Source organism: Arachis hypogaea, chromosome 12, assembly GCF_003086295.3.
Source record: "Arachis hypogaea cultivar Tifrunner chromosome 12, arahy.Tifrunner.gnm2.J5K5, whole genome shotgun sequence".
Taxonomy (NCBI): domain Eukaryota; kingdom Viridiplantae; phylum Streptophyta; class Magnoliopsida; order Fabales; family Fabaceae; genus Arachis; species Arachis hypogaea.
The window spans coordinates 53,218,630-53,245,032 of NC_092047.1; the positions used below are offsets into that span (position 1 = coordinate 53,218,630).

The 26,403-nt window shown below is 34.0% G+C and overlaps 1 protein-coding gene across 4 annotated transcripts; it reads right to left on the minus strand.

The window, feature by feature from the left end:
* Window positions 1-10,945: 10,945 nt before the first annotated feature.
* Window positions 10,946-22,971, minus strand: LOC112727388 (amino acid transporter AVT1C). Of its 4 annotated transcripts, none has more exons than XM_072209266.1 (13): window positions 22,793-22,971; window positions 21,971-22,199; window positions 21,196-21,512; window positions 19,570-19,784; window positions 19,432-19,455; window positions 17,898-18,078; window positions 14,573-14,792; window positions 14,284-14,419; window positions 13,323-13,346; window positions 12,610-12,751; window positions 12,296-12,339; window positions 12,148-12,210; window positions 10,946-11,353 (listed from the first exon to the last, which is right to left on the minus strand). In XM_072209266.1, exons 2-13 carry the CDS (start codon window positions 22,144-22,146, stop codon window positions 11,255-11,257), a joined length of 1,641 nt encoding a protein of 546 aa, XP_072065367.1. In that variant the 5' UTR covers window positions 22,147-22,199; window positions 22,793-22,971; the 3' UTR covers window positions 10,946-11,254. The 4 variants fall into 4 exon arrangements, with proteins under 4 accessions (XP_072065367.1, XP_072065369.1, XP_025632905.1 ...); XM_072209268.1 differs by lacking the exon at window positions 22,793-22,971 and adding an exon at window positions 22,334-22,698; XM_025777120.3 differs by lacking the exon at window positions 22,793-22,971 and adding an exon at window positions 22,545-22,682 and having other exon boundaries at window positions 12,610-12,755; window positions 13,327-13,346.
* Between the last annotated feature and the right edge of the window lie 3,432 nt (window positions 22,972-26,403).

A 26,403-nucleotide genomic window follows, 5' to 3' on the forward strand; every position in this document is an offset into this window, starting at 1 on the left:
CTTCTCCAGGGTGTTCTTCATCTGCTTCTCACGTTTGAGTTAACGTTTGAGGCAAACGTTAGCTCAAACGTGAATCCCTCTTTTCAAGCCCATTCTTGCAACCTTCTTCCAAGCTTTATTGCACTATCATCAATCAACAATTGTATCAAAGCTATGCCATAATCATGAGAGTTGTTCTTCTTCTTGTCACATGAGCAATTATGGCACAAAAACTCATGAAAATGCATCAATTTATCCATGGTTGATTGAATCAAAGGAAACATGAAATTCAACCCAATTGGCTTACTTATGGCTTAAGAAAGTGCATAAAACTAAATGAAAACAAAGGAAAAAGACTAGTGAAACTAGGCGAAGATGACTTGTCATCAGTTTGACTTCTTCATAAAGCTTGCTGATAGTGGATGCAAGCACCCTCTAATGTGCATGGTATCATAAAGCTTCCTGGATCTTGAAGCTTTTCTAGTAAGCTTTTTAGAATGACTGCACTGCATTCTTCAGTGAGAAACACTCTTTCAGTTTCTCTCCAATCCTTCTTATGACTTAAGATCTCTTTCATGAACTTAGCATAAGAGGGTATTTGCTCAAGTGCCTCTGCAAACGGGATCTTTATTTCAAGAGTCCTGAGATAGTCTGCAAAGCGGGCAAATTATTTATCCTGTTCCGCTTGGCAGAGCTTCTGAGGATAAGGCATCTTGGCTTTATATTCTTCAACCGTAGTTGCTGCAGGTTTATTCCCTACATAAGTGGTTGGAGAAGCCTTCTTAGAGGGGTTACTATCAGCACTTGCAGGTGTCTGATCCCTCATTGGCGTTTGAACGCCAGGATTGGGTGCTGGATGGGCGTTTAACGCCAGCTTCCCACCCTTTTCTGGCGTTTGAACGCCGGAACTGGGCAAGGAATGGGCGTTTAACGCCAACTTTTCCCCCTTTTCTGGCGTTTGAACGCCAGAGTTATTCCTCTCTGGGCTCTTGATGTCCTCAGAGGGATTTTGGGCAGTGGTTTGGTCATCCTCTGTCATTTGTTCTTTTCTTGACATTTTGCTATTTTGAGCTGAGTTTTTCAATATCTTCCCGCTCCTTAGTTGGATAGCTTGGCATTCTTCTGTTATCTGTTTAGATAGCTGCTGTCTTGTCTGATTCAATTGTGCTTCTATATTCTTGTTAGCATTTTTAGTGTCTTGGAGCATCTCTTTGAATTCTGGTAATTGTTTTGTCATAAGGAGTAATTGCTGATTAAGTTCAACAATCTGTTCTTGAGGATTAGGATCGGTAGTTACTGCCATAGCCTCTTCTTGTATGGAGGACTCACTGTTTGAGTACAGATATTGATTTCTAGCAACTGTATCTATGAGCTCTTGAGCTTCTTCAATTGTTTTTCTCATGTGTATAGATCCACCAGCTGAGTGGTCTAGGGACATCTGAGCTTTTTCTGTAAGTCCATAGTAGAAGATGTCTAACTGTACCCACTCTGAAAACATTTCAAAGGGGCATTTTCTCAGCATCCCTCTGTACCTCTCCCAGGCATTATAAAGGGATTCATGATCCTCTTGTTTAAAGCCTTGGATGTCCAGCCTTAGCTGTGTCATCCTTCTTGGAGGGTAAAATTGATTCAGGAATTTTTCTGTTAATTGTCTCCATGTTTTTATGCTTGATGTGGGTTGGTTATTTAACCACTTCTTAGCTTGATCTTTTACAGAAAATGGAAACAATAATAATCTGTAGACATCCTGATCCACTTCTTTATCACGTACTGTGTCAGCAATTTGTAAGAATTGTGCCAGAAACTCAGTGGGTTCTTCCTGTGGAAGACCGGAATACTGGCAATATTGCTGCACCATGATAATGAGCAGAGGATTTAGCTCAACGCTGCTTGCTTTGATGGGAGGTATACAGATGCTACTCCCATATGCAGCTGTAATGGGGTTAGCATATGACCCCAAAGTCCTTCTAGACTGTTCACTTCCACTTAGGTCCATGATGGAGAAAGGAAGATGATGTGGATTACAATTAAATTATATTTTTTTATTTAATTAAAAGTGACCGAAATTAAAATAGAATAAAATAAAATAAATGGAAAATAAAATAAAATAAAATTTCGAAAAAAAGAAAATAAAAGCAAATTGAAGACTAAATTAATTAATTAATTAAAAGGATTTTGAAATTAGCAATCAAAAAGATATGATTGAAAATTATTTTGAAAAAGATTTGATTGAGAAGATATGATTGCAATTTAATAAAAAAAGATATGATTAAAAATTATTTTGAAAAAGATATGATTGAGAAGATATGATTGAAAATTATTTTGAAAAATATTTGATTGAGAAGATATGATTGCAATTTAATAAAAAAGATATGATTGAAAAGATATGATTGAAGAAATTAAAAAGATTTGATTTTTAAAAGATTTGAAAAGATCAATTTTTGAAATTAGAATTTCGACTTGACTAAAAAGAAAAGATATGATTTTGAAAATCTTTGACTACTTTAATGCCAAATTTCGAAAATTATGAGTAAGATAAAGAAAAGATATTTTTTTATTTTTGAATTTCAATGAGGAGAGAGAAAAATAACAAAATGACACTAAACTTAGAAATTTTAGATCAAAATAGAGAGGACAAACAAGAAAACTTTGAATGTCAAGATGAACACCAAGGACACTTTGAAGATCAAGATGAACACCAAGAACAAATTTTTGAAAAAAAAATTTAGGTAAATAAAAGCACAAGGGACACCAAACTTAAAATTTTTAGAAAATCAAACCCAAATTTTCGAAAATTAAAGGAAAAACACAAAGAAAACACCAAACTTAGAATTTTTAAAAATCGAGAAAGAACTAAGGACATGCAATTTCGAAAAATTAAAAGAAAATAAAAGCATGCAATTGACACCAAACTTAAAATATGAAACTAAACTCAAATAAAAGACTCTAAACCAACAAAAATAAAATATTCCTAATCTAAGCAACAAGAATAACCGTCAGTTGTCCAAACTCGAACAATCCCCGGCAACGGCGCCAAAAACTTGGTGCACAAAATTACAATCACACTTTTGCAACTCCGCACAACTAACCAGCAAGTGCACTGGGTCATCCAAGTAATACCTTACGTGAGTAAGGGTCGATCCCACGGAGATTGTCGGCTTGAAGCAAGCTATGGTTATCTTGTAACTCTTAGTCAGGATATCAATAATTCTCAGATTTAATTGTAAAAAGTAAAAGAACATGAAATAAATACTTGTTATGCAGTAATGAAGAACAGGTTGAGGCTTTGGAGATGCTTTGTCTTCTGAATCTCTGCTTTCCTACTATCTTCTTCTTCATGCACGCAAGGCTCCTTCCATGGCAAGCTTTATGTTGGGCATCACCGTTGTCAATGGCTACTTCCCGTCCTCTCAGTGAAAATGTTCCAAATGCGCTGTCACCGCACGGCTAATCATCTGTCGGTTCTCGATCATGTTAGAATAAGATCCATTGATCCTTTTGCATCTGTCACTACGCCCAACACTCGCGAGTTTGAAGCTCGTCACAGTCATCCCTTCCCAGATCCTACTCAGAATACCACAGACAAGGTTTAGACGTTCCGGATCTCAGGAATGGCCGCCAATAATTCTAGCTTATAACACGAAGACTCTGATCTGAATCATGAGGCTAAGAGATATGCATTCAATCTAAGGTAGAACGGAGGTGGTTGTCAGGCACGCGTTCATAGGTAAGAATGATGATGAGTGTCACGGATCATCACATTCATCAGGTTGAAGTGCGAATGAATATCTTAGAATAGAAGCAAGCGTGATAGAATGGAAAACAGTAGTAATTGCATTAATTCATGAAGAACAGCAGAACTCCTCACCTCCAACAATGGGGTTTAGAGACTCATGCCGTAGAAGATACAATATGAAACGTGTAGAATGTCATGAGATTCAACATGAATCACTAAAAGTAGTTTTTATAGTAAACTGGTGACCTAGGGTTACAGAAAATGAGTAAGCTAGGGTGTTTAGTGTAAAAATTCACTTCCGGGGCCCACTTGATGTGTGCTTCGGCTGAGCATTGAAGCTTTCATGTGTAGAGACTTTTCTAAGAGTTAAACGCCAGCTTTTGTGCCAGTTTGGGCGTTTAACTCCAGTTTTTATGCCAGTTCCGACGTTAAATGCCAAAACTCTTGAGCTGAATTGGAACGCCTGTTTGGGCCATCAAATCTCGAGCAAAGTATGAACTATTATATATTGCTGGAAAGCCCAGGATGTCTACTTTCCAATGCAATTGAGAGCGCGCCAATTTGGCTTCTATAGCTCCAGAAAATCCACTTTGATTGCATGGAGGTCAGAATCCAACAGCATCTACAGTCCTTTTTCAGCCTCTGAATCAGATTTTTTCTCAGGTCCCTCATTTTCAGCCAGAAAATACCTGAAATCACAGAAAAACACAAAAACTCATAGTAAAGTCAAGAAAAGTGAATTTTAAATAAAAACTAATAAAAATATAATAAAAACTAATTAAAATATACTAAAAACATACTAAAAATAATGCCAAAAAGCGTATAAATTATCCGCTCATCAATAGTCCTATTCAAAATATAACAAGCTATATTTATAGCTTCAGCCCATAGAAATTTTGGAACCTCATTTTCACATAACATAGCCCTAGTCATTTCTTGAAGGCTTTTATTCCTTCTTTCAACTACCCCATTTTGTTGAGGTGTTCTAGAGCATGAAAAATTATGAGCAATTCCAAAATCATCACAGAATTTTTCAAAATCTTGATTTTCAAATTCCTTTCTGTGATCGCTTCTTAAGTGGGCAATTTTCAAATCTTTTTCATTTTGAATTCTTTTGCAAAGGGTTGAGAAAGCATGGAAAGCATCATTTTTATAAGCAAGAAAAAGTACCCAACCGAATCTAGAGTAGTCATCCACCACCACCAATCCATAATGTTTACCTCCTAAACTTTGTATTCTTATTGGACCAAAAAGATCCATATGCAACATCTCTAATGGCCTCTTGGTGGAAATCCCATCTTTAGGTTTAAAAGAGGATTTTTCTTGTTTGCCAAGTTGACAAGCATCACAAGTTATATCCTTATCAAATTTAATGTTGGGAATTCCTTTTACCAAGTTCCTTTTCACAAGCTTAGAAATTTGGTACATGCTTGCATGACCTAATTTCTTATGCCAAAGCCATTTTTCAGATTCAAGTGAAGTAAAGCATGTTACTTTTTGATCTTTTAAATCCTCAAGAGTCAATCCATACACATTGTTACATCTTTTAGCTTCAAACAAAATTTCACCCGATTTTTCACAAATAACTAAGCAAACCAATTTTCTAAAAATGACTTCATACCCAAGATCACATAATTGGCTAACACTTAGTAAATTATATTTCAAACCATCAACAAGAAGAACATCATTTATAAAAGAAGAAAAACTTTTACCAACTTTTTCAATGACCACTATCTTTCCTTTCCATTATCACCGAAAGTGACAAACCCACCATCATATTCATCAAGCTTAATGAAGAAGGTTTCCTTTCCGGTTATGTGCCTAGAACATCCACTATCTATATACCACATATTGTCCTTTTGCTTGGATGCTAGGAAAACCTACAAAATGAGCTCAAGTGACGTTAGGTATCCAAGTCTTTTTGGATCCTTTCATGTTAAACCATCTTCTTTGTCCCAATCCATTGTAATCAAAAACAATTTTACAAACTTTGTTACCAATCATTCTTTCACCAAAGAAACATTGAATAGGAAAGTGGCCATTCCGGTTGCATAATCTACAAAATCTATGAGAAGCTGTTTTCACAAAGCTTGTTGGGTTTTGAAACCTCACATCATTTGAAGATGATGCTATGTTTGCAAAACAAGGTGTTTCAACCGATTTTGATGCTTTATGGAATCCCAACCCAGCTTTGTCATAAAGAGGTTTTTGACTAGCCAATAGTTGATTTAAATTTTCTGAACTTTGTGCAAAGTTGGCTAAGTCTTCTTTAAGCCTTTTTATCTCTTTATCCAGCCACTCATTTTCTTCAAAATAATTCAGATTAGCAGTTACGGAATGGTGGTATTCACAGCTTTTAAGTTGAGCTTTCAACTGCTTGTTTTCTTCAACAAGTTCAACAGCAGTTTTAGCATCTCTCAACTTTTCTTTTAGAAAACCATTTTCAGCATTAAGTATTTCAATTTGAGACTCAAGATTTTGGTTTTTAAGTAAGAAGCATCTAATTTTTTCAGACAGGTGATCGATCATGAGATGAAGATCTTCAGTGTTAGGGTTATGAAATACTACCTGCTCAACATGATCAGTCATAAGGCAGGTTTGAGACTTGGTTTCTGATTCTTCATCTTCATCAGAATCGTTCTCCAAGTCTTCCCAAGAAGCCATGAGTCCCTTCCTCTTTCCCTTTTTCGGCTTATCTTCTTTCTTTTGCTTAGGGCAATCAGATTTGAAGTGCCCAGTCTCCTTGCAGTTGTAGTATATCACTTTACTGGAATCTTTCCTTGGTTTTCTTGAACCGCTTCCTTTGTTCCTTTCTTTGAGTTTCACCATTTTTCTGAATTTTTTTGCAAACAAAACAAATTCATTTTCATAAGAATAATCACTGCATTCATCATCTAGGGGATTAGCAACAAATGTGAGAGCTATTCTTTTTCATTTGGTATCTTTTTTCAAATATTTATTTTCAAATGCAAGTAAATTTCCTCTCAAATCATCATATGTGATGGAATAAAGACCACTACTCTCAGATATCACTATAGCCTTAGTTTCCCACTCTTTAGTGAGACTTCTCAAAATTCTCCTCACAAGCACAGATTTAGAATATGTGATTCCCATAGCATCCAAGCCAGTGATGATGACATTGAATCTTTCGAACAACTCATCTATAGATTCACCTTCCTTCATTGAGAATATTTCATACTCTCTGTTTAGCATGTCTATTCTGGTCTTCTTCACTAGGGTTGTGCCTTCATGAGTGACTTGTAATTTGTCCCATATTTCCTTTGCTGTTGTGCATCTTGATACGCGTCGGTATTCCTCGAAGCTGATTGCACAGTTAAGCAAGTTGACAGCTTTGGCGTTGAGCTCCACCTTTTTTCTGTCTTCTTCGGTCCAACTAGCCTCACCCTTGATAGAGACCACACCATCGGCTCCTGTGGTGGTTGGGAATTGAGGACCTTCCAAGATTATTTTCCAGAGTCTGTAATCTACTGATTGGACAAAAATCTTCATTCTTTCCTTCTAATAAGTGTAGTTCTTTCCATTAAAGATAGGAGGTCTGTTGCTTGACTACCCCTCTGTCAGAGTGTAGGCTACCAGGTTTGAGCCACTATTTTCTGCCATCAGGATCTTTTCTCCAAGCTGCAAAGCTTGATCTCTTTAAGACCAAACTCTGATACCAATTGATGATTTATCAGTGGCTAAGAGAAGGGGGTTAAATCTTAGCCCTTTTTTTTGCTGAATAACACTTGTTGCCTTTTAAAATGCTTTAGGAGATATTTCTGCTTTTTGTCTCGTCACTAGTCAAGAGACATATTCTTTTTGTCTCGTAACCAATGAGGAGATATTTTTCAATTTTTTCTCCTACGAACAGAATCAGAAATTGAGTAGAAGAGATAGAGAGAATCACACCCAGAAGTATCCTGATTCAGCTGCTAAGTGCATTGCAGCCTACATCCAGTCTCCATCACAACAATGATGGAATTTCACTATAATCAAACAGATTACATACACCAATTCTCCCTAGGAACTACCCTTCCTATCCGGGACAAGTCCAGAATCTATCCCTAATCCTGAACTTGACTTGGTCACCTACCAAGCTTTCAACTGCTAAGTGCTAACCCAACTTGTAAGGAGATTCCCACAGAATCATGATACACAACACAGATGTACAAAGGACCTCTAAGACACCTATGTCTTTTTCTTTCAATTTTGTATACTCTGCCTTTTTCTGCTCTATGGCTTTTTATACAAACCTCATTGTTTGCCTTTTTCCATGAGACTCAAGACAGACAAAACTAAACAAAAAAAATACAATATGAAACACATTGAAGGAGAAGAACTTCTATTAGCTTGGGTAGCTATGAGAACTCTGTGCTTTCCCTCTTTTCTCCTTGCTTCAAGCCTTGGCTGTTCACCCTTATTATAGAAGGGAAAGTCTCCAAGGTTGAAATGGTTGAACCGAGCTAAACTTCTTCTTCTTCAACACAAAACCAGTTCGGCCAGAGAGAGAAGAAAGAGAACCGAATGTAAAATCCAACATGCAATTACCTCTTCCTCATCCCTTCTCACCAAGCTTCATCAATCCGGGCCTTCCATCTTGACTTGCTCCCCAAGAAGGATTCTTGGCCCTTGATGAGTCCTTGATGCTTAACAGCTCCATCTACTCTATCTTCTGCCTCTTCCTTCATGTAGCTACAGTAGCTACCTTCTGTGATGGTTGATCAAAAGTAGAGACAAGTCATGCCTCTGGGATCTTCTTCTCTAACTGAATTGGATCTCTTCCATTTTCGGGTATGGAGAGCTTGAGACTTCCTCACCACTTCTTACCATAAGTGGCAAAGATCTCAGCCACACCAAGCCTTGGATCTTCTTCTAGCTAAGGTCATCATCACCTTAGCCCTTTTCTTGCTTCTAGCTTTACTGCTACAGTGCTTCACCTCTGATAACTTGCTTTCTCTTCTTTTCTGTGACATGACCGAAAACTAAAGCAAAGAAAAGAGAGAGAAGAGAGAGAATGCAAAAAAGCTTTCAATGGAATTAAGAAAGAGAATTAAAATGAATTAAGTTTCCAAAACCCCATGCCTAGTAATGTGTGAGAGTAATGATAGCAATCAAATCAATTTTGAAATTTCTCTCTCATATTACCAATGCTATTAATACAAGTTAATTGAATTTTGAAATCCATTCAAAAGAGGGAAATTGGTGTCCGTGGGAAGCATGCAGCCTTTGCTTTCTTTCCTTTTCAATTTCGGACCAAACCATTGTTGGTCTTTCAACAAGGATTATTTTGGGCTTGCTCAATAAATTCTGGCCCAACTTATTTTGCCTAAAATAATTCAGCCACATATTAGATAGGATTTTTTCACAAGGCTGATTATTTTTGTCAACCATTTTGGGCTTTCATTTTTCTTTATGCCCAAGGTCAAGATCTGTAAGCAACAAAATTATTAATTAACAAATGTGATTTAAAATCAAATTAATAATTTTGTGATTAATTATTTTAATAATGTTTGATCAAATAAATTTAGAGTTTTCCAAACTCATCAACAATAGATCATGTTTGATAAGGCATTAGCATTGCTAAAGTCATCAGAGAGTGCTGGTGCTAATCTGCACTAGTAAACTGTGAACGCAGTCAAACCGATCTCCTGTTTTTAACTAAAACAGACCAGGTAATATTATAATATCATTCAAGCTACTTTAAGACTCATATAATGATAATATTATATTTATTATCTTTCTTCTCTCATAAATTGAGATTGGTTCGTCAAACTGAGTCTAACTACGAAAACCAGAATCAAAAACTCCTAATCGATACGACTCACAAATTGGGTTCTTCGCGACTGCATTGTCGAGCTTGCCTCAAAGGAGGTTCTGGCTTAAAGATGACATAATGACAATGAGAATTGAGATGCTTGATGATACAGCAGAGGTGCTCCCTTTACTGATCTTCTGAGAAATCCGTGTCTTCAGAAAAGATCTCGCGTACTCGAAAACGAGGTTGTTACAATGGTGATGAAGGGTTTGATAGTGGTTGTTCGATGATAATGGTGGTGGAGATGATTTTGAGGACGGAGAGAGAGAGAGAGAGAGAGAGAGAGAGAGAGAGAGAGAGAGAGAGAGAGAGAGAGAGAGAGAGAGAGGATTGTGATGATGATGATAGGTATATGAGGAAAGGGTATCTTTGGAAAGAAAAATATTAATTATCAAAAAATTAGTAATAAGGGTAAAATTGATGCAAATCAAAAACTTGAGAGATAAAATTGAAACAAATCAAAATTTAGGAATATTTTTAAAATTTTTAACAAATTTCTAAGATAAAAAATATATTTTACCCTTAAAATTATTATTATTATTTTCCTCTCTCAAATTTTCTTATTTATATGTTTCATTGAAAATGCTTTTAGTAAAGCGAAAATTATACGAATAAAATTTTATTTGAATGTCAATAAATGTATTACTTTTATATTTTCTTGGCTATGTTTTCTTTAAATCTACATTTATTTACCAAAACCAAATAGTAATTAAAACTTTACCTCTTTTCTACTTTATCAAGAATTTCTACTAAAACAAATATTTCAATATATGTAAGTAATGGTATAATAAATTGATTGAATATTATATTATAAAATTTATTATAATATAATTATTTTAAAAATTATATATATTATTTATTTAATGAACAGTAAAACCAAAAATTCATAAATTATTATTTGTTACTTAAAAGATTATGTAAAAAAATTATAGTATTAATTTGTTGTGATTATATTATGGTCTTAATTTAGCTAATGAAAAACTTTTGGAATAAATATTTTTTAATATTTTTAACCATTATTTGACCAGCATAAATATTAATTATTTTTAATAAATAAATTTTATTAATTTATGTGTAAATTCTGAAAATTGTAGTCTGATTTATGTTTGCAAACTCTAATAAATATATGTATAAATTATATATTTTTTATGTATAAAATACTTATAAATATGGATGCAAATTATTGTTGACTAAATACTGATAAAAATAATATTTGCCGAGCATTTAACATTGCTCATGGTTAATATATAAGTTGAAATATCAAGTTTAAATTTGACGACATACGAGCTTATGAATTAATTTATTAAGCTATTAAGGAATGAAACTCAAACTAGCTTAGGAATTAACTTGACTATCCTTTTACGGACATAATCGGAGTATAATATTTGTACGAATTTGAGAAGAACTGCAATAACTTAACATTATAAGTGATGTAAATGCTATTTACTCAATTTCACGTATATCAAGAAATTTTGCACTCATCTTCGATGATAATCCTCTACTCCAAAACTTTGGCCGGCACCCCCACCCCATGTGATTTTATTAGATACAGTCCTGGCCATAAAAATACTCTTAAAAAGATGAAACACATCCTTACACAATGGCTTCAAACAATAATAATAGATCAAAATTGGCCATTAGAAATAAAACCAAATATAAAATAGTAGGATTTTGTCGAACATAAGACAAGAAACAACTCAGTCCATGACTAAGGTGCAAAAATTTTATCCAAACAACTGTTCAATAATCTCTGAGATTGCTGAATATGATCCAAAAGCGGAGGATACAACAGCTACTATCATAACTGTAACACAAAGTGCTACCTGTAGGGACAGGAAGAGAAAAGACGTTATGTCACAGTGGACTTCATCATAACCATGAAAAACAAGCAACGTTGAACGAGTATAGTGGTTTCAAAAAAACATCTGATGATTTTTCCTCTTCCATTTATACATATCAGCATAGTACATTATGGTTCACAAAATGATCATTTTTTAATTCATTGTCCTCTAGATTCTACAGGTCCTATTAATATCAACATAGTACATTTGGAATGCAATAAAAAATGTTCTACTCAATTCTAAGTGTGGGAGAACTCACCTTTTTTACATAGTTGCTTACTCAATTCTAGTGTTATTAGAGACTATTTCATGTTCCTAGTCCTGCTAACTTTTCATGCTCCACTTACCTAGTCCTCGGCATGTAGAACGTATATTTCTAGTTTCCCATTGATTGGGGAGATGGCTATGATAGCTTTTATAAGTGCGAGTAAGTGTGCTCCAACCACCACCTCTTAAGTCAACTTTTGACATTAAGTTAGGCATGTTCAATTCTAATAGAACTTTTTGCATGTCACCTTAAATTTGATAAGACACATTATGATTGAATACTCACTACATTTTCAATTTTTTCAAAGGTTTCTCTTTGCTTATGCTATTAACATTAATGGTGGAAAAATGTTAATACTCATTTGGACAAATCAAATCTCTAGTTAATTACAAGGTGGTTTCACTTTTTTAGTATATCAATGCTAAAACATAGTCTCATGGAGTAAAAGATTGAGTAATTTTGTAACTTGCATTCAGTACCATTACAATGATCATCATCATCATCGTACCTGAATTTGAGAGATTTTGCCCCATTTAATCTTTAGGAAACAAGCAGAGGGAAGAATCAAGGACTGCATCCAAAATGGCTTTTTATTAACAAAATGCTGAGTAGCTAGTAACCATAGGACAAGGAAAGGAAATAAACAGTAATCTTACAACGAACATTGTGAGTAAAGATCCAATCAATGACATTACCAAACCTGCAGTGAAAAGTTTATATGTTATTCATAAACTTGAAGCCAATGCTGAAACAGTAAGTTCATTTAAAAGGAAAAATAAAGAAAATTAAATTGAATTTATAGCTAAAGTAACATTGTAGAAAATTTGGAGCGAGGAAAGGGGTATAGCAACCTTGGTTCAACAAATTTGTTGTATGAAGAAATATTGAATTTCATTCTGAACCCAGACTCTAATACGGTTCTTGGCAGTGAATGCGATGAAATACATAGTTAAGTAGAAGAAAGACTCACCAAAAAAGGGAACAGAAAGACCAACAAGCAGTGTAGAAACCACTAACATTGTTCGGATGAAGATTGAATATAAGTTAAACTTGGGGTCGTTTAATGGTATCAGCTCCTCTAGACACTTTGCCACTGGAGTCAAACTCAATGCATATGTGGTGCTAATTAAGAGAAAACATCTTTTCGTTCAACAAATTATGTGTAATAATGGATTTAAACAAATTATTTCTGCCCTAAATCATTTTCTCATATCTTCAGGGTACTCCATGAAGAGAAACCAAAACAACTTAATTGATATGTGTCATTCCTAGTACCTGGAAAAGCTTGTTAGGATGTACATATAATGAATTAAAAAAATTTAGTCTTAGAAAAGCAGCCTAAGAGAAGCAAAATGTATGATAAAATAAACTTTTATGAATGGGCAGAATACATTGTAATTTAAATTGTATAAGTTAGCATTTTATGGCACATCACATTGCGTATATGAATCATATTTTCAACTTATAGCACTATTACCCATCTATCTTCTCTATCTTCTACAAGCCTTAACTCTAACAATGTCAAGTGACTCACTTTTAAGAGAGACACGTTTTAGAGACTAAGAATATGCTTGGCTGTGTTTTGACAGCACAAATTAGAGGGACACCTATCGGATTGGATTCCATTCCTTATGCCAGATAATTTTGAGCAAGAACTATGTATTTATACAAAGCATACAAAGGATATTTGGTAAATGGATTCACCACCTGCAAAATAAAAAGTCCAGAATTAGGTTAGAAAATCATGTATTGATTAGAATAACAAAGTAAACTAGTTCCAAGAATAATAATTGACCAAAAACATCTGAATCTCATGTATCTTCTAGTCCAATTAGTAGCTAAAAGTCTAATTTGTACCTGAGCTGGGTTATTTTACATTTGATTACCTCTTCCTGGATTTTAATATAGTAAGTAAACTAAAAGTGCAATTTCTTTTGGCATCAAGTTATACACCAAGTCTATTGCTAGAATTCTTTGGGGTTGAGATAAGTTTTTGATCATTACAACTTCCATTAATTTTGAATTAAAGCATAGTATACAAATACCCCAAAGATAAACCCTTATCAGACCTTTTCTCCATGCACCCTATATGATCAATTAAAGGACAACCTAGTGTACAAGCATCCTGCAATAATGCAGGGTCCAAGAAAGGGCCACATCCAAAGGGTATAATATAAGCAGTCTGAACCCGATAATTAAATCAGTGCTAATTCTACAGCTTGAACCCATGACCTTGAAGCCATACGGAGACAACTAAATGCTTCAAGACTCCCTTTACCCTATATGACCAATTGCTAAGCAAAAACACCAAAAACTCTTCATCGCCTAAAACTTAGACAACTACAAAACAAACTATATTAGCATCTGCACTGCACCCACCTGTATTGATCATATCTACATATTCCAATTTCTCCCTTTTGAAGAACCAAAATAAGACCATGCCGAGGTTATAATGAACTCTTGGATACCGTGCCAAAAGTTTCAGAGCTAGTTGTTTCAACCAAGAAGATGGCTCTAATCTCTAAAATCTACCTCCCAAACAAAAATATATAATAATAAAATAACTCATTTAGAGAGAAAATCCAGCAAATAAAGTATGATGTGGGATGGGAAATTGTTCTTCAAAAATCTAAAATGAGCATACCGTTGTCCACACAGCAAGTTTGGTGGCCACTATGCCTTGAGGCATGTTAAGAGTGTACTGAGACAATGTATATTCTCCAAACATTGTGTATCCCATAATAGCTACTGCAGCATACATAACTGTACAGAGTGCAAAACTGCATGTAGAAAGAATGTGTATTACATATATATATATATATATATATCAAAACCGAGAAATCTAGAGTAACTTTTTCTTTGAGTTTAACCAATTCAAATGTCTAGATGATTTATGCCTCAATGGATAATCTCAAAGATTATGTTGTGTTTACCATACTAAAAGCACTGCAGGGAATTGATTTCTGTTTGCCATGGCTGTATACAAGTTTGGGAACACAGCATGTCCTGAGTAGCAGTAACCATAGAGACCCATAGCAACAGGAAAAGTTGCAAGATTGATTGTAGTTCCTTTGCTGTGAATGCCAACATTATCTATTAAGCCAACCCAAAACAAGCAGAGAACCACCAAAGTTGTTGCAAGAACACCACATGCTAGACACACAACATAAAAAGGTCATAATGGAATAACCCAAGTATGATAACATTTTAATGTCATTGTCGAGACCCAAATATAGGCTAAATTTATCAACACAGAAAGAAAGTTATGGAAAAGGAAGTTACTGTTATACAATACAGTTTTATATGAAGATTTTCCTAAAACAAAACAAAAACCAAAAAGAATGAGTTTAAAGCATATGAAGCATTACATAAAACAAATCCAACGTCTATCTTTTAAAAATTAGGATAAATTACATTGACCTCCTCCTGACAACTCTAAATTTATAAATCCATACCCTAAACCATTTAGAAATAACATTTTATCAAAGGTACCATCTCTCTGTTCTCTAAGATAGTGACTGTATTTCACACACACCCCTCCTCCCTCCCCTCCCATGGGTCTCTCTCTGTCTATCTCTCCCAATATAAATATATTGTGTTATTGTTATATTCCTTAATTTAGGAAAATTAAGGACAATAGTTCCTTTTATTCGAATTGAATTGATTTTGAATAGCGGTTTGAAAACAGGAAAAAATGGAAGAGAGGAGTAGCCGGCCCTGGGATTGAGATGATTACATAACATGATTATGATATGTGGCAATGGATGGCACTTCATGTCCTTGAGTTTGCTAAAACGATCGTGAATATGAAGGGTAAATGCATTTTGACAAAACTTGGTGTAAGCATAATCAGACAAGTAGAAATTGGAATTTAGAATAAAATAAAATGTTATATTAGGTGATTTAATTTGAACGGTGCTTTTGCTTTTGTAAAGCATAAGTTAATACTTTATAATTAATAAATTAAAAAGTTTATGTATTTATATTTTGTCTTTAAAATTTCTATAAATATATTATTCAAAACTCAATTTTTTTAAACTTAAAAAGTTTAATATAACTTTTTATTTTATTCTAAATTCCAATTTATAACCCATCCTTAGCCAAAGGCCCAAACAGTTCAATCATCATACCGTAAAGATCTGTCTTGAAGAATAAAACGTTGCATTCATTATCAAATGTTGCACACGACCAAATCCTTGACATAGAAGGCTTGATTATATGAGCCCGCTAAAATATTATTACTATGCCGAATTTGATACACTTTTATATAAGATTTTGTATTATATAGTAAGAAATCTAATAAAAATAAAAAGAAAAACTCTACGTGGCCATCAGTTTTTTATAATTTTGGCTATCATTTGGTCATCATAAATACTAAATTATCATTTATGTATGCAAATTCTAAAAATTGTAGGTGCAAATTATATTGATTTCATGTGTGCAAACTCTAGTAAATATAGGTGTAAATTATGTTTCTTGTGTTCAAATACTTGTAAATATGGGAGCAAATTGTATTAATTCATGTGTGCAAGCTCTGGTAAATATAGCTACAAATTATATGTTTCTTGTGTGCAAATACCTGCAAATATGGATGCAAATTATTGCTGGCCAAATGATAGCCAAAAACAAGAAATTTTTATGGCCCTCTAACATTCCTCAAATAAAAAATATGGAATGAGATGTCAGAAGTTATTAGAAAAGTGGCCAAAAAAACCTTATAGAGAAACAAGATGTATCTGAGCAAGAGATAAAGAGTAAGTCACAAGTGTGCCAGAGAATGTAAAGAAGGAATGCTTTAAAGTGCTTATTATTCCAAAATGAGGAGATCCGAAAAAGTATAAGATGACTAAGAAGGAGACAAATGGTGGTAACTGTAGCAAGAACAAGACATTATAGGGGGTATTTATTAGTATTTTGTCACGAAAGAAAGGAAGAGGCATTTGCAAGATAGCAAATGATCAAGAAAAAAGGATGACAGATTAAGTATATTGAGTAAAACAACTAAAGCTAGAAAAAAGAATGAGATTTTGATAAGTTAAGTAAATTAAGTGATATGACTAAAACTACACGAGAAGGAATAGTTAACTGTGCTTTACAACTTTTATAAGCAACAAAATCTAAGTTAGATCTAATTTTTAAATGAAAACGTTATGTTCTTTGAAAAACCTTGATCTGAGGTCTATAAAATGAATAAGGAATATAAGTTGATATTTTCCATTTTCACCGTGAATTGTAACAAAAAGAAAATCACAAAATATAATTTTAGTGAATTAATTATTTTACTAAAATTTGTAACATTGTTATAAAAATTTATATATGTATCATTCAAAAGTCATTATTTAATTAATTGTAATTGTTAATAAACTAATATTTTTTATATTTAAAATTATTATTATTTATTTATCTTTAGTAATTGTATACTGTATATATTATTAAATTTATAATCATATTACTTGTTACAATTTTATATTGAATTTGATTTTTAAAATCATAATTTACTATAATTTGATTTAAAAAAATATTTTATTTCTATATTAATTATTCTTTTAAATATTTATTTCTTAATTTTTACTTTTAAAAAATATACAAAAATATAAAATACCCTTGTAAATTAAATGTTAAGAGCTTCATATATTTTTTTTTTTTTTTTGGTTTCCCACGGTATCCCCCAACCCGACAGGTCAAGGACTAATCCGTCGCGGTACTGAGCTCCATTTAAGGGTTTGCCGCTGGCCAATGGGTTGCTGCATGCACAAGGCGGGATTCGAACCCCCGACACTTGCTTAAGCGGACTAGTGAGCTAACCACTAGACCAACCCAACTTGGTTTAAGAGCTTCATATATAGTCTCATATAGCCTCATATATATCTGTTATTTTGAAGTATAGAATGGTGATGAATAAAATCAAACAACGAGTAAAATCATACAGTATTTGTTTATCCTGTCACACACATACAGCATGCAAACCAAGCTGCAAGTCATACCAAAAGTTGTTAAACTTTCCCCCAGGCTCTCTTTTCTCAAGTCACTAGATGACAATAAGCAGGAACCTACTTAATATTTATGCTTTCATATGAAAAAATAATGATCCGGCATAAATCTAATTTGCCCGCTTAAAACTGGATAGAGTAATGATTATACAAAAGGTGAATGATTATAATTTGTCCGGACAAAAGGTGAATGAGACTGATATAACTTCTAAAAATTGCTACCTAACATTTATTTGCAAATAAGTAAACATAAAAGTAAAGTGTTTACCTGAGAGGTAACTCAGAATGCGCAAATCACGAAGATAAACAGTAGGAAGAATAGCCAAGGTGGTCAAAATTGCAAATAGAACATGAGGGTTCAATTCAAGTCCACCTAAACTTAGGTGCGCATTTGGAAACAATGAAGATAAGTTATCGCTCTCCAAAATTATATATTCTATGCAACAAGCCTGCATGAAAAAATATTAAGTTTTTGAGATTTGATATATTCTAAGAAAAGGATGGTAACTACTATGACCCACCATCAAGATTACAAGAAAGTAATTAAACAGTTGAAAGTTTACCTCCATTTATAATTTTACAATGTAAAGCTCAAGCAAGAGTAATTATATCTTGGAAAGGCTATGGAGGTTAGTGAGAATAAGATGGGACTGGCTGTTACTGAATTGCCAGGTGGCAAGGATAGTGGGAAGCGCTAGGAATGAGAGGAAATTCTGTTAAAAAAAGAATGGCCAGGAGTTCCTATGGAGAGAATTTGATGAAATTTTTCTGGGAAGTTTGGACTAGGACAGACCTTACGAGGAGGGGAACAGCTGCTCACAAACTGCTATGTCATTTCCTTGATGCATTTCTTTCTGCAAATAATAGACACTGACTGATATCATTCAGCATCCCTGTTTCTACCGCTATTTTCCCTCTCTTTAATCTTTGCTATATCTTCTCTATATTACTATTGTTCTATTTCCTATTCTTTTACAGATACCAGGTTCTTAGAGAGAATAACAGGCATTGAAGAATGCTTTATAGGAGATTAGGGGGAAAGGAATCCCCTCAAAGAGCGTGACGTTCACAGAGGTATAATAATGTAATAGTGATTGTCTGAATGATAGCAAAAATCCCGATTCTAACCACAAGGCTACATGAGGAATACGCATTTGACTATTTGAGAGCTTTAGCTTGTAACTTCATTATACACAGAAATTAGATTTGCAACAAAACAAGTACAAGCAATATTCTGAGGAGTTAGTGAGTAGAAAGATGCAAAGGGAAACAACAATAAGTTATTCGGCTATTGTCCAAAAATGAATTCAGGTACAAAGGTATTTAAATAACAAGTGGAAAAAAACATTACTTCAAAGCCTTGTAGGAGCATGTGTATGAAGAAGCACTTGTTGCTTCACTCCAATGACAATTCTTATGCTCAACACCACCATTTTGTTATGGTCTATTCGCACAATAACATTGGTGAAGAATGCCTTATTAAGTTCTAAAAGGTATAAAAGAAGAAGATAAACTATAAAATAAAATAGTCCATCTTATGTTATCAGCTGATGAGATTAAAAATATATACTCAAGATCATAAGAGGAGACTACCAATAATAACCAAAACTGCTCAACCCAAACAAGTACCCTCGTAAAATAATCTTTAAATTAACAAATACAAGACCACATGGCAGTAGTTTAATCCATATAGCTGAGTCTACTTAACAAGACAACGCTAAGTTGTTAAGATATTATTTTACTACAACGAAAATAGTGGAAAAAAGCAATACTCACTGAGTGAAGGCGAATGTACTACTTACATATAATTCCGAGTATAATATTACCTGTGTCCACAAAATGGCCGAAAAAGGTCAGAGGTTTATTTTTTTGAATCTAACCCATTGAAGAAAAATTGCATACTCAAATAAAATTAGCAATTAGTCAGCTGGAAGACTTACAGAAATGAAAATGCGTCCACTAGTACCAAAAGCTGCTTGGCCAATGTCAGGGTATGTCTCAAGCCCAGGTTCACTATCCAAGCAGTGACGTAATAGCAACCCAGTATAGAAGCTGAAAGCTGAAAATATAAACAAGACTGAAAGCGCAACCCATCCACCTTCTTTGAGGGCATAAGGGGTAGAAAGGATTCCAACACCACAAAGAGCATTTATGCCTGCGAAATTCAAAATAAGACATAAATATAGCACCTTAAATGCTTGGTTTATGGTTTTGTGCAGTATATGTGTCAGGCAGTCAATTCTGTTATAGATAACTAGTTTTGGTGCATCAATGGTGATAAAAATACAACGTTTGGTTATATATAAACCAAACTTGGGTCTTAATTTAAGAATTTAGGGCTATGCGAGAATTATTACTCGACACAATATAGAGCTTCTAACAGTGAGAAATTCAGGGTGTGTTTGTTTGTGTTTTCATTTTCGTTTTCTATTTTTAGAATTTTGTGAAGAAAAAAGAGAAAACAATGAAAATAATAAAATCTTGTTTTCTTTTTTTCCTTTGCAAAATCATGAAAATAGAAAATACTAAAAATGAAAACAAAAAATAAAAACAACCAAACGCACTCGATTTCACTCCCTTCTCTTCTCGTACTTAAGCTACAACCTGAGGGAATATTACCGTGTTACAGATATAAAAACCAACACTGCAGCTTCACCAAATAGTTTATGCCTTTATGGAGGTTGATCATTACATTAAGCCAGTGTGAAAGCTTCAACTAAAAATTTAATATTCAAAAACTGTAGATAAAAATTCAGAGATATACTGGCTCACAATTTATCTTGTCCTTGCAACAGAAGTTAGTTTGCCAAAAAATAACGATTTCATTGTGTCTTAGTTTTATGGAAATCTCAGATAAATCCAGACATCTTGATGTTAAATGATAACCTTTGTTAAATATAGACTTCAAAGGGCAGAGGAAAAATGAAAGGCCAAAGGCTAATACTTATTTGCACATGAGCAGAAACTCAGCATAAAGAAGCAATGATCACAGTCAAGTAGAGATGCGACAGTTGCATTAACTATCAACAACATTGTTTTCTAATGCTTGTGACCATTAGTGGTTTGTGGTCCCTTAAATCAGAGGTAAGACTGATACCTGACATTAAGAAAGTTGGTGTAGGACCACTTATTCATGATTCTTTGGGAAATTATCCAATGAGGTGCATTTACACAAGGGAGGACCACAATAGTTCTTCACAACTATATTCATATTCATAATAAAGTACAAAAGTGTATTGATATGAAGGAAGATAATATGACAAAGGTAAATTGCCAAAATATCCTAAAACTTAGAAAATAATTAAGGTGGGAACATTCCAATTGAAAGTGTGGAGCAAGTTTAACTACCTGTTAGAACAAAAATATAGACATGGTCCATATTCATTAAATTAATCCTGTATACTGCAACAAGCAGTTTGCATCCTATGTTTATTTGTATATCTAATATAGCTTCAGTATTATGTTCTTCCTTCTTTGCTTTAACTCCATTTATTTTTCTTTCTAAATTCACCAAGAGGCACAATCAGAGATCAGTACATAATGAAAGCCAAGGATCCACTAGTTACCATTAAGCACAGCTTGACCAAAAGTGCATTGGCCAGAAAAATGAACTTCATGATCATGAGCAACCTTGGAAATCACATTCCTAGTAGAACCCCTCAACAGATGGGGAGGATGCAGGCTATGGGAGCTCCGCCGCTGATCATCAATGTCTGTTGGTTGTAGCAGAGGTTTCTTTGCTGACGGAATTGTATCTGGAACTGGGGGGTGCCTCTTTATCAAAGGTGGAACAATAAAAGAACTTCCTAATCTTGATAGGGAGGTAGTGCCCAAAAATCCAATATTTGGTGATGGTACACTGCCTAACAGATCAATGGATTGCCTGAAACATCAGTTAAAAGAGATTGATGCAATAGATTTTTGAGACACTGAGCTGTGGCATATCGATGATCTTTCTCAAAAACCTTTCGATAAACAACGAAAATATTTGCAGATATGTTTCTTCCATGGCTAATGTTAATTACCTAAGTTTCAGATTATACACATACATCTTATCCAGTAGTCAAATCACTACAAAAATTTTAACTCTTACAACAGTCGCAAAGATGGTGTTGTAAAATTAGTATATGGTATAAAACATTTTACCACTAAATTACATCAAAATAATCTGAATAGCATAATTAAGTTTCAATAATGTTTACAACTATATTATCACGAATTGATGAGAACGTGGTCCCTCATCTATGATCTACTTTCTCCACCCTTGAATTTCATGAGTGACTAATGAAACAACTTTTTGACGGATTCTCACTGTCACAGAAATACAGAGAAGGTTCTGACCTGTAACTTTGAGGCCATGCCATGCTGTAGGAACTGGGTTTTCTCATTGCGTCGTGATCATTCCATTCATGCGAATCGTCTGAATCGTTTCCTTGATCTACATTGTTCAAATCCTTCTCCTCATCTTCGTCGTCGCTCTCAATGTAGAAACTGCGATCTGAAACGGAGTTTTTCATCTTCCTTCAATCTTTCTTGAACTAGTTAGTCTCCGCCAAAATCCACTCTGTATCTGTATGGTTCAGAGAATGCACTCCATTACGTCATTGTCAACAAAATAAAACAACATATCATAAATCACAGAAAAAGATAACAATGCAGAACCGAAACAAAAGAAATTCTCTTGCAATGAGATCAGGAACCCACCGAAAAAATTAAAAGTCCAGGCTTCAGATTCAAATTCATGGATTATGATTTATAACTTAACAAAATTCGTGATTCAATATTTGCAATTGAGCGTAGCACAACCATAATGTGATTAATCCATCCACATGACTTGAGATTTGAATATCGGCATATAAAAATGTAACAGAGTATAGCATATAGGATAAGATACACGCAAAAAAAGGAGAATTACTTTGCATCTTGCGAGTAACAATGGACATGTCTAATGAGAGAGAGAGAGAGAGAGAGAGAGAGAGAGAGAGAGAGAGAGAGAGAGAGAGAGAGAGAGAGAGAGCGAATACAATGAGCAATGAGAAAGAGTGTGCAGAATAAAAAACAATTAACACCGGCATTTTATTTTTATTGTTATTTCCCTCTTTTCAAAAAGGAGAGAGGAAACGGAGGAGAACAGATACAGACAGAAAGGAAAGAGCTTTGTACTTTTATTATTTCTCTGTCGTGAGTGTTAGATCTCTATGTCACTGCTCCATTGACAGCTTTTCCTTCACGGTGACTGCGAGCATGAACAATCACCCTTAAGCAATCCGGAGTTTGGACATATATATAGAGACTAGACTGATAGTGATACTTCAAAGTACTCTCTAATAATTCTTCCGAATAAATTATTTTCTCATGAATATAATAAAAAAAGAAAAATCTAGGGCCAGCAATTTTGTTAAATTCTGGTCAGTATGTAACCAACAAAGAAAAGTGAGCCATTGGATGAAATCTCACACCATTAAAACCATCATTGATAGCTATTTGATGGCTACAAATCACAAAAGTTACTGATCCCCTAGCATTCCTCTAATAAAAATATATAAATTAATAAATTCTTTTATTTTATTATTAAAAATTAATATATTTAATATTTTAATAAATAAATATTATTTTATTAATTTGTAATAATAATTATCTTATGTAATACAAAAATAATTAAGAATCCATTTGGATTATCATTGCAAAATACAAAATTCCAGCACATAAGAGAAATCTTGACCGTGCATTTAATATTTTCATATCGCCATCCCATTTTTTCATGTGGCCGGGCATGGGACATGGGAGACCCAATGCTGCGTTCAAACAAAGATCTTGGATGACAAAAAAATATATATATATATGCTTTTTGCTTAATTAAATAAAAAAATATTAACCAATTTGAATTATTCGTCCATTTGACTAAATTACAAAGCGGATTTTGAGATTGACATCGTGCATCAATTTGATCCCTGATATTTTAGTTGCACTAATTTAGACCCCATATTAAATTTCAGGTTATATATAAATTTCTAGTCCAATTTCAGATGTAAGTCAACAATCAAAAAATTGATGTGGCACAATATAATGGCTAGCTAACATGGCTGTTAGTGTGAAATTTTTTAATTTGGTCCCTGATTCCCAATTATAAACCCTAAATCTTTTTTTTTATGTGTTTTTGATTCACTTCTTCTCCATCCTCTTCTTTTAATAACCCAACCTCTCATTCTTATTTTTTTTTTCAAAATTTTCACTATAATAAAACATTATATCTAATAGTGGTTTCATCTGCATCATAAAAAAAATACTTACTCTACATGAAATTAAAAGATAAATAAAACACAAATGTAACCATGAAATAACAATCCCATTCTATTCAACAGAAACAGAACATCAACCTCCATTCTAATAAATGAACAACATAAACCCTAACAAGATAATGTTCCCACATAAATCCGAATGAATGCAAACGAAAAGACCTACAAAGATAACATATCAAACAAAAAATGAACAAAGAAGCCAAAAAATTATCTTTTTCAAAAAAAAAAAAAAAACTCACCTTCTAGATAGCGAAAATGATTTTCACCCTTTGCTTGAGTAGCACTCGATGGTCCCCTGTCTTCAAGAGTTGTGGAAAGAAATAGAAGAAATTAGGCGATGTTAGATTGCCCTAAACTATCGTTATTGTCTATCTAATAGAGGAGATGAAGCATTGATGTTGGTGAGAAAAGAGGAAGAAGACGTTGTAACTGATCACCCCTCTTAACTAGCAACCTTTTCATTTCTTTGTATAGCAAAATGGCGACATTTTACTTTCAAAACGTGCCAAGGATCAAAACAGTGTTGTTCTATTCATCCCATGTGGATAGCTTTCCAGCTGCTGACTCACGCATGAAATTGGGTCAGGTGTAACACCCTAATATTCAAATCCTTATATTCGAGTCAAAAGTCAATGATACTAAGGTGGTACGACTCTTAGGTGGATTATAATACATAATTATATATGAGTTGAAGGGAAGTATTAACGAGAAGCCTGAAAAGAGTAAAATAAAATCGCGAATCGAAACACTCATGTATCGCTAAAACATACGATAAAACGTATTCGAATAGCGAATCAAGATGAGGTATAATGATAAGAAAGAATAGAGTAAGGAAAAGACACACACACACACACACACACACACACACACACACACACACACACACACACACACACACACACACACATTTAGACATAAGTATAATAGCTACTAGTCGCGACCTGTGAAGTTTAGGTCGACTAGGGTACAGAAATAAAATCAGTTAATAACGGTAGTTTCCTATCTCCCAAAATATGCATCAAGACCTCTATAGGCAAGTTTTCAAAAGGATTAAATAGATACATAGCATAAGTTTTTCAAAATGAGTATGTAGAATCCAATGATCTTCACCATCTTTCAGATATACCACAGCTCACTGCTAAGCATCTAAACCTGCATCTGAAAAACAGAAAATATATACGGAATGAAAATTCACGACCTTTGGGTCCCTAGTACGATAAAAGTGCCAAATAACTACAATACACTATATATAATAAGAACTCACTAAGCATCCTAATCTCCCTTTCATCAATTATTCACCCTAGATTCTCAATAATCTATAATTTAGGCAACTGTCCTGGGGATACTAAGTCTACTTCAACTTCACATCTTTTTCAACTATCCAAACTTTTCAGCTTCCACTTTAGAATAGAATCATAACCAGAACCAAAACCAGCTAGTCGTTTCAGTAATTATATATCAATACTTCATATCTTTACCTAGAGCAAGTGAACTCACTTCACTACATCTACCCAAGGAGCTCAAATCATCTCATCATCTCATTTCAACAAGGACAGCCCTCAGTATAAACCAACACCAGCATGAGGGACCTCTCAGTTGTACAAACACAAATAATCAAACAAGTAATAGACAAGTAAGGTATGTAAGGCAAGTAACATTTAGTCATATAAGGTATACAATCAGACAAACAATACAATTAAGCAAACCCAATCAAATCAAATATATGCAAATGATGTATGCCTGCCTTATGGCCAATGAGCTCATCTGTCGGTTATACAGCCAACCTGACACACTGATGACCGGAATTCACTCCGCATATAAAAATAATGAATCCGTTCTTTTGGCAAGCGCACCAAAAATATCGTCAAGTAATAACCCACTAGGAGTGGGATCGTATCCACAGAGATTGGTAGATTTGAGCAATAATCAATGGGTGAATTAGTCAAGCAGAGCAAAATAGATTGTGATTGCAGAATTTTAAATGAGAAGAAATATAAATGACTCAAAAGTAAAGATAAGCAATAAAGTGCAGGAAAAGAAATGGCAATAATATAAAGCGCAGAAACATAAATGACTTAATTGTAAATGGGAATGGGGAATAACATAATGTAAAGAAAGCTATAAAGAATGTGAAAGATAAGAATAAGGGAAATTCATTGAGATAAGGAGATGTTGTTCTCTTTGGATTAAATCTAACTCATCTCATCTTCAATCATGCAACTCATTGACCTCTTGGCAATCATGATTGATTGAACCCCAATCCCTTGGTGATTCAATCTCTTAGATCTTGATCAATAGCCAATTCCTTGGTCTAATTGCTCATAAAGAGAGATATGCTTGATCCCTGATTATACCACACATCCTCATACATCCAAGTAGAGGGTGGATTATATGTCACCATATCCAATCACCAAAACCTAGATTCTACTCAAGTGTGAGAAGGGATTTCTAGAATGGTTTCATGTTTTCTTTTCC

Excerpts from the sequence above, each read along its gene's own strand:
- LOC112727388 (XM_072209266.1), bottom strand. The coding sequence starts at position 22,146 with ATGAAAAACTCCGTTTCAGATCGCAGTTTCTACATTGAGAGCGACGAC. Across the intron at positions 14,793-17,897 it reads CATTCTGAGTTACCTCTCAG|CATGTGGTGTTCTTGCAACA; the intron begins GTAAACACTTTA and ends TTGTGTGTCTAG. Across the intron at positions 12,211-12,295 it reads CTTTACTCACAATGTTCGTT|TCCTTGATTCTTCCCTCTGC; the intron begins GTAAGATTACTG and ends TTTTGGATGCAG.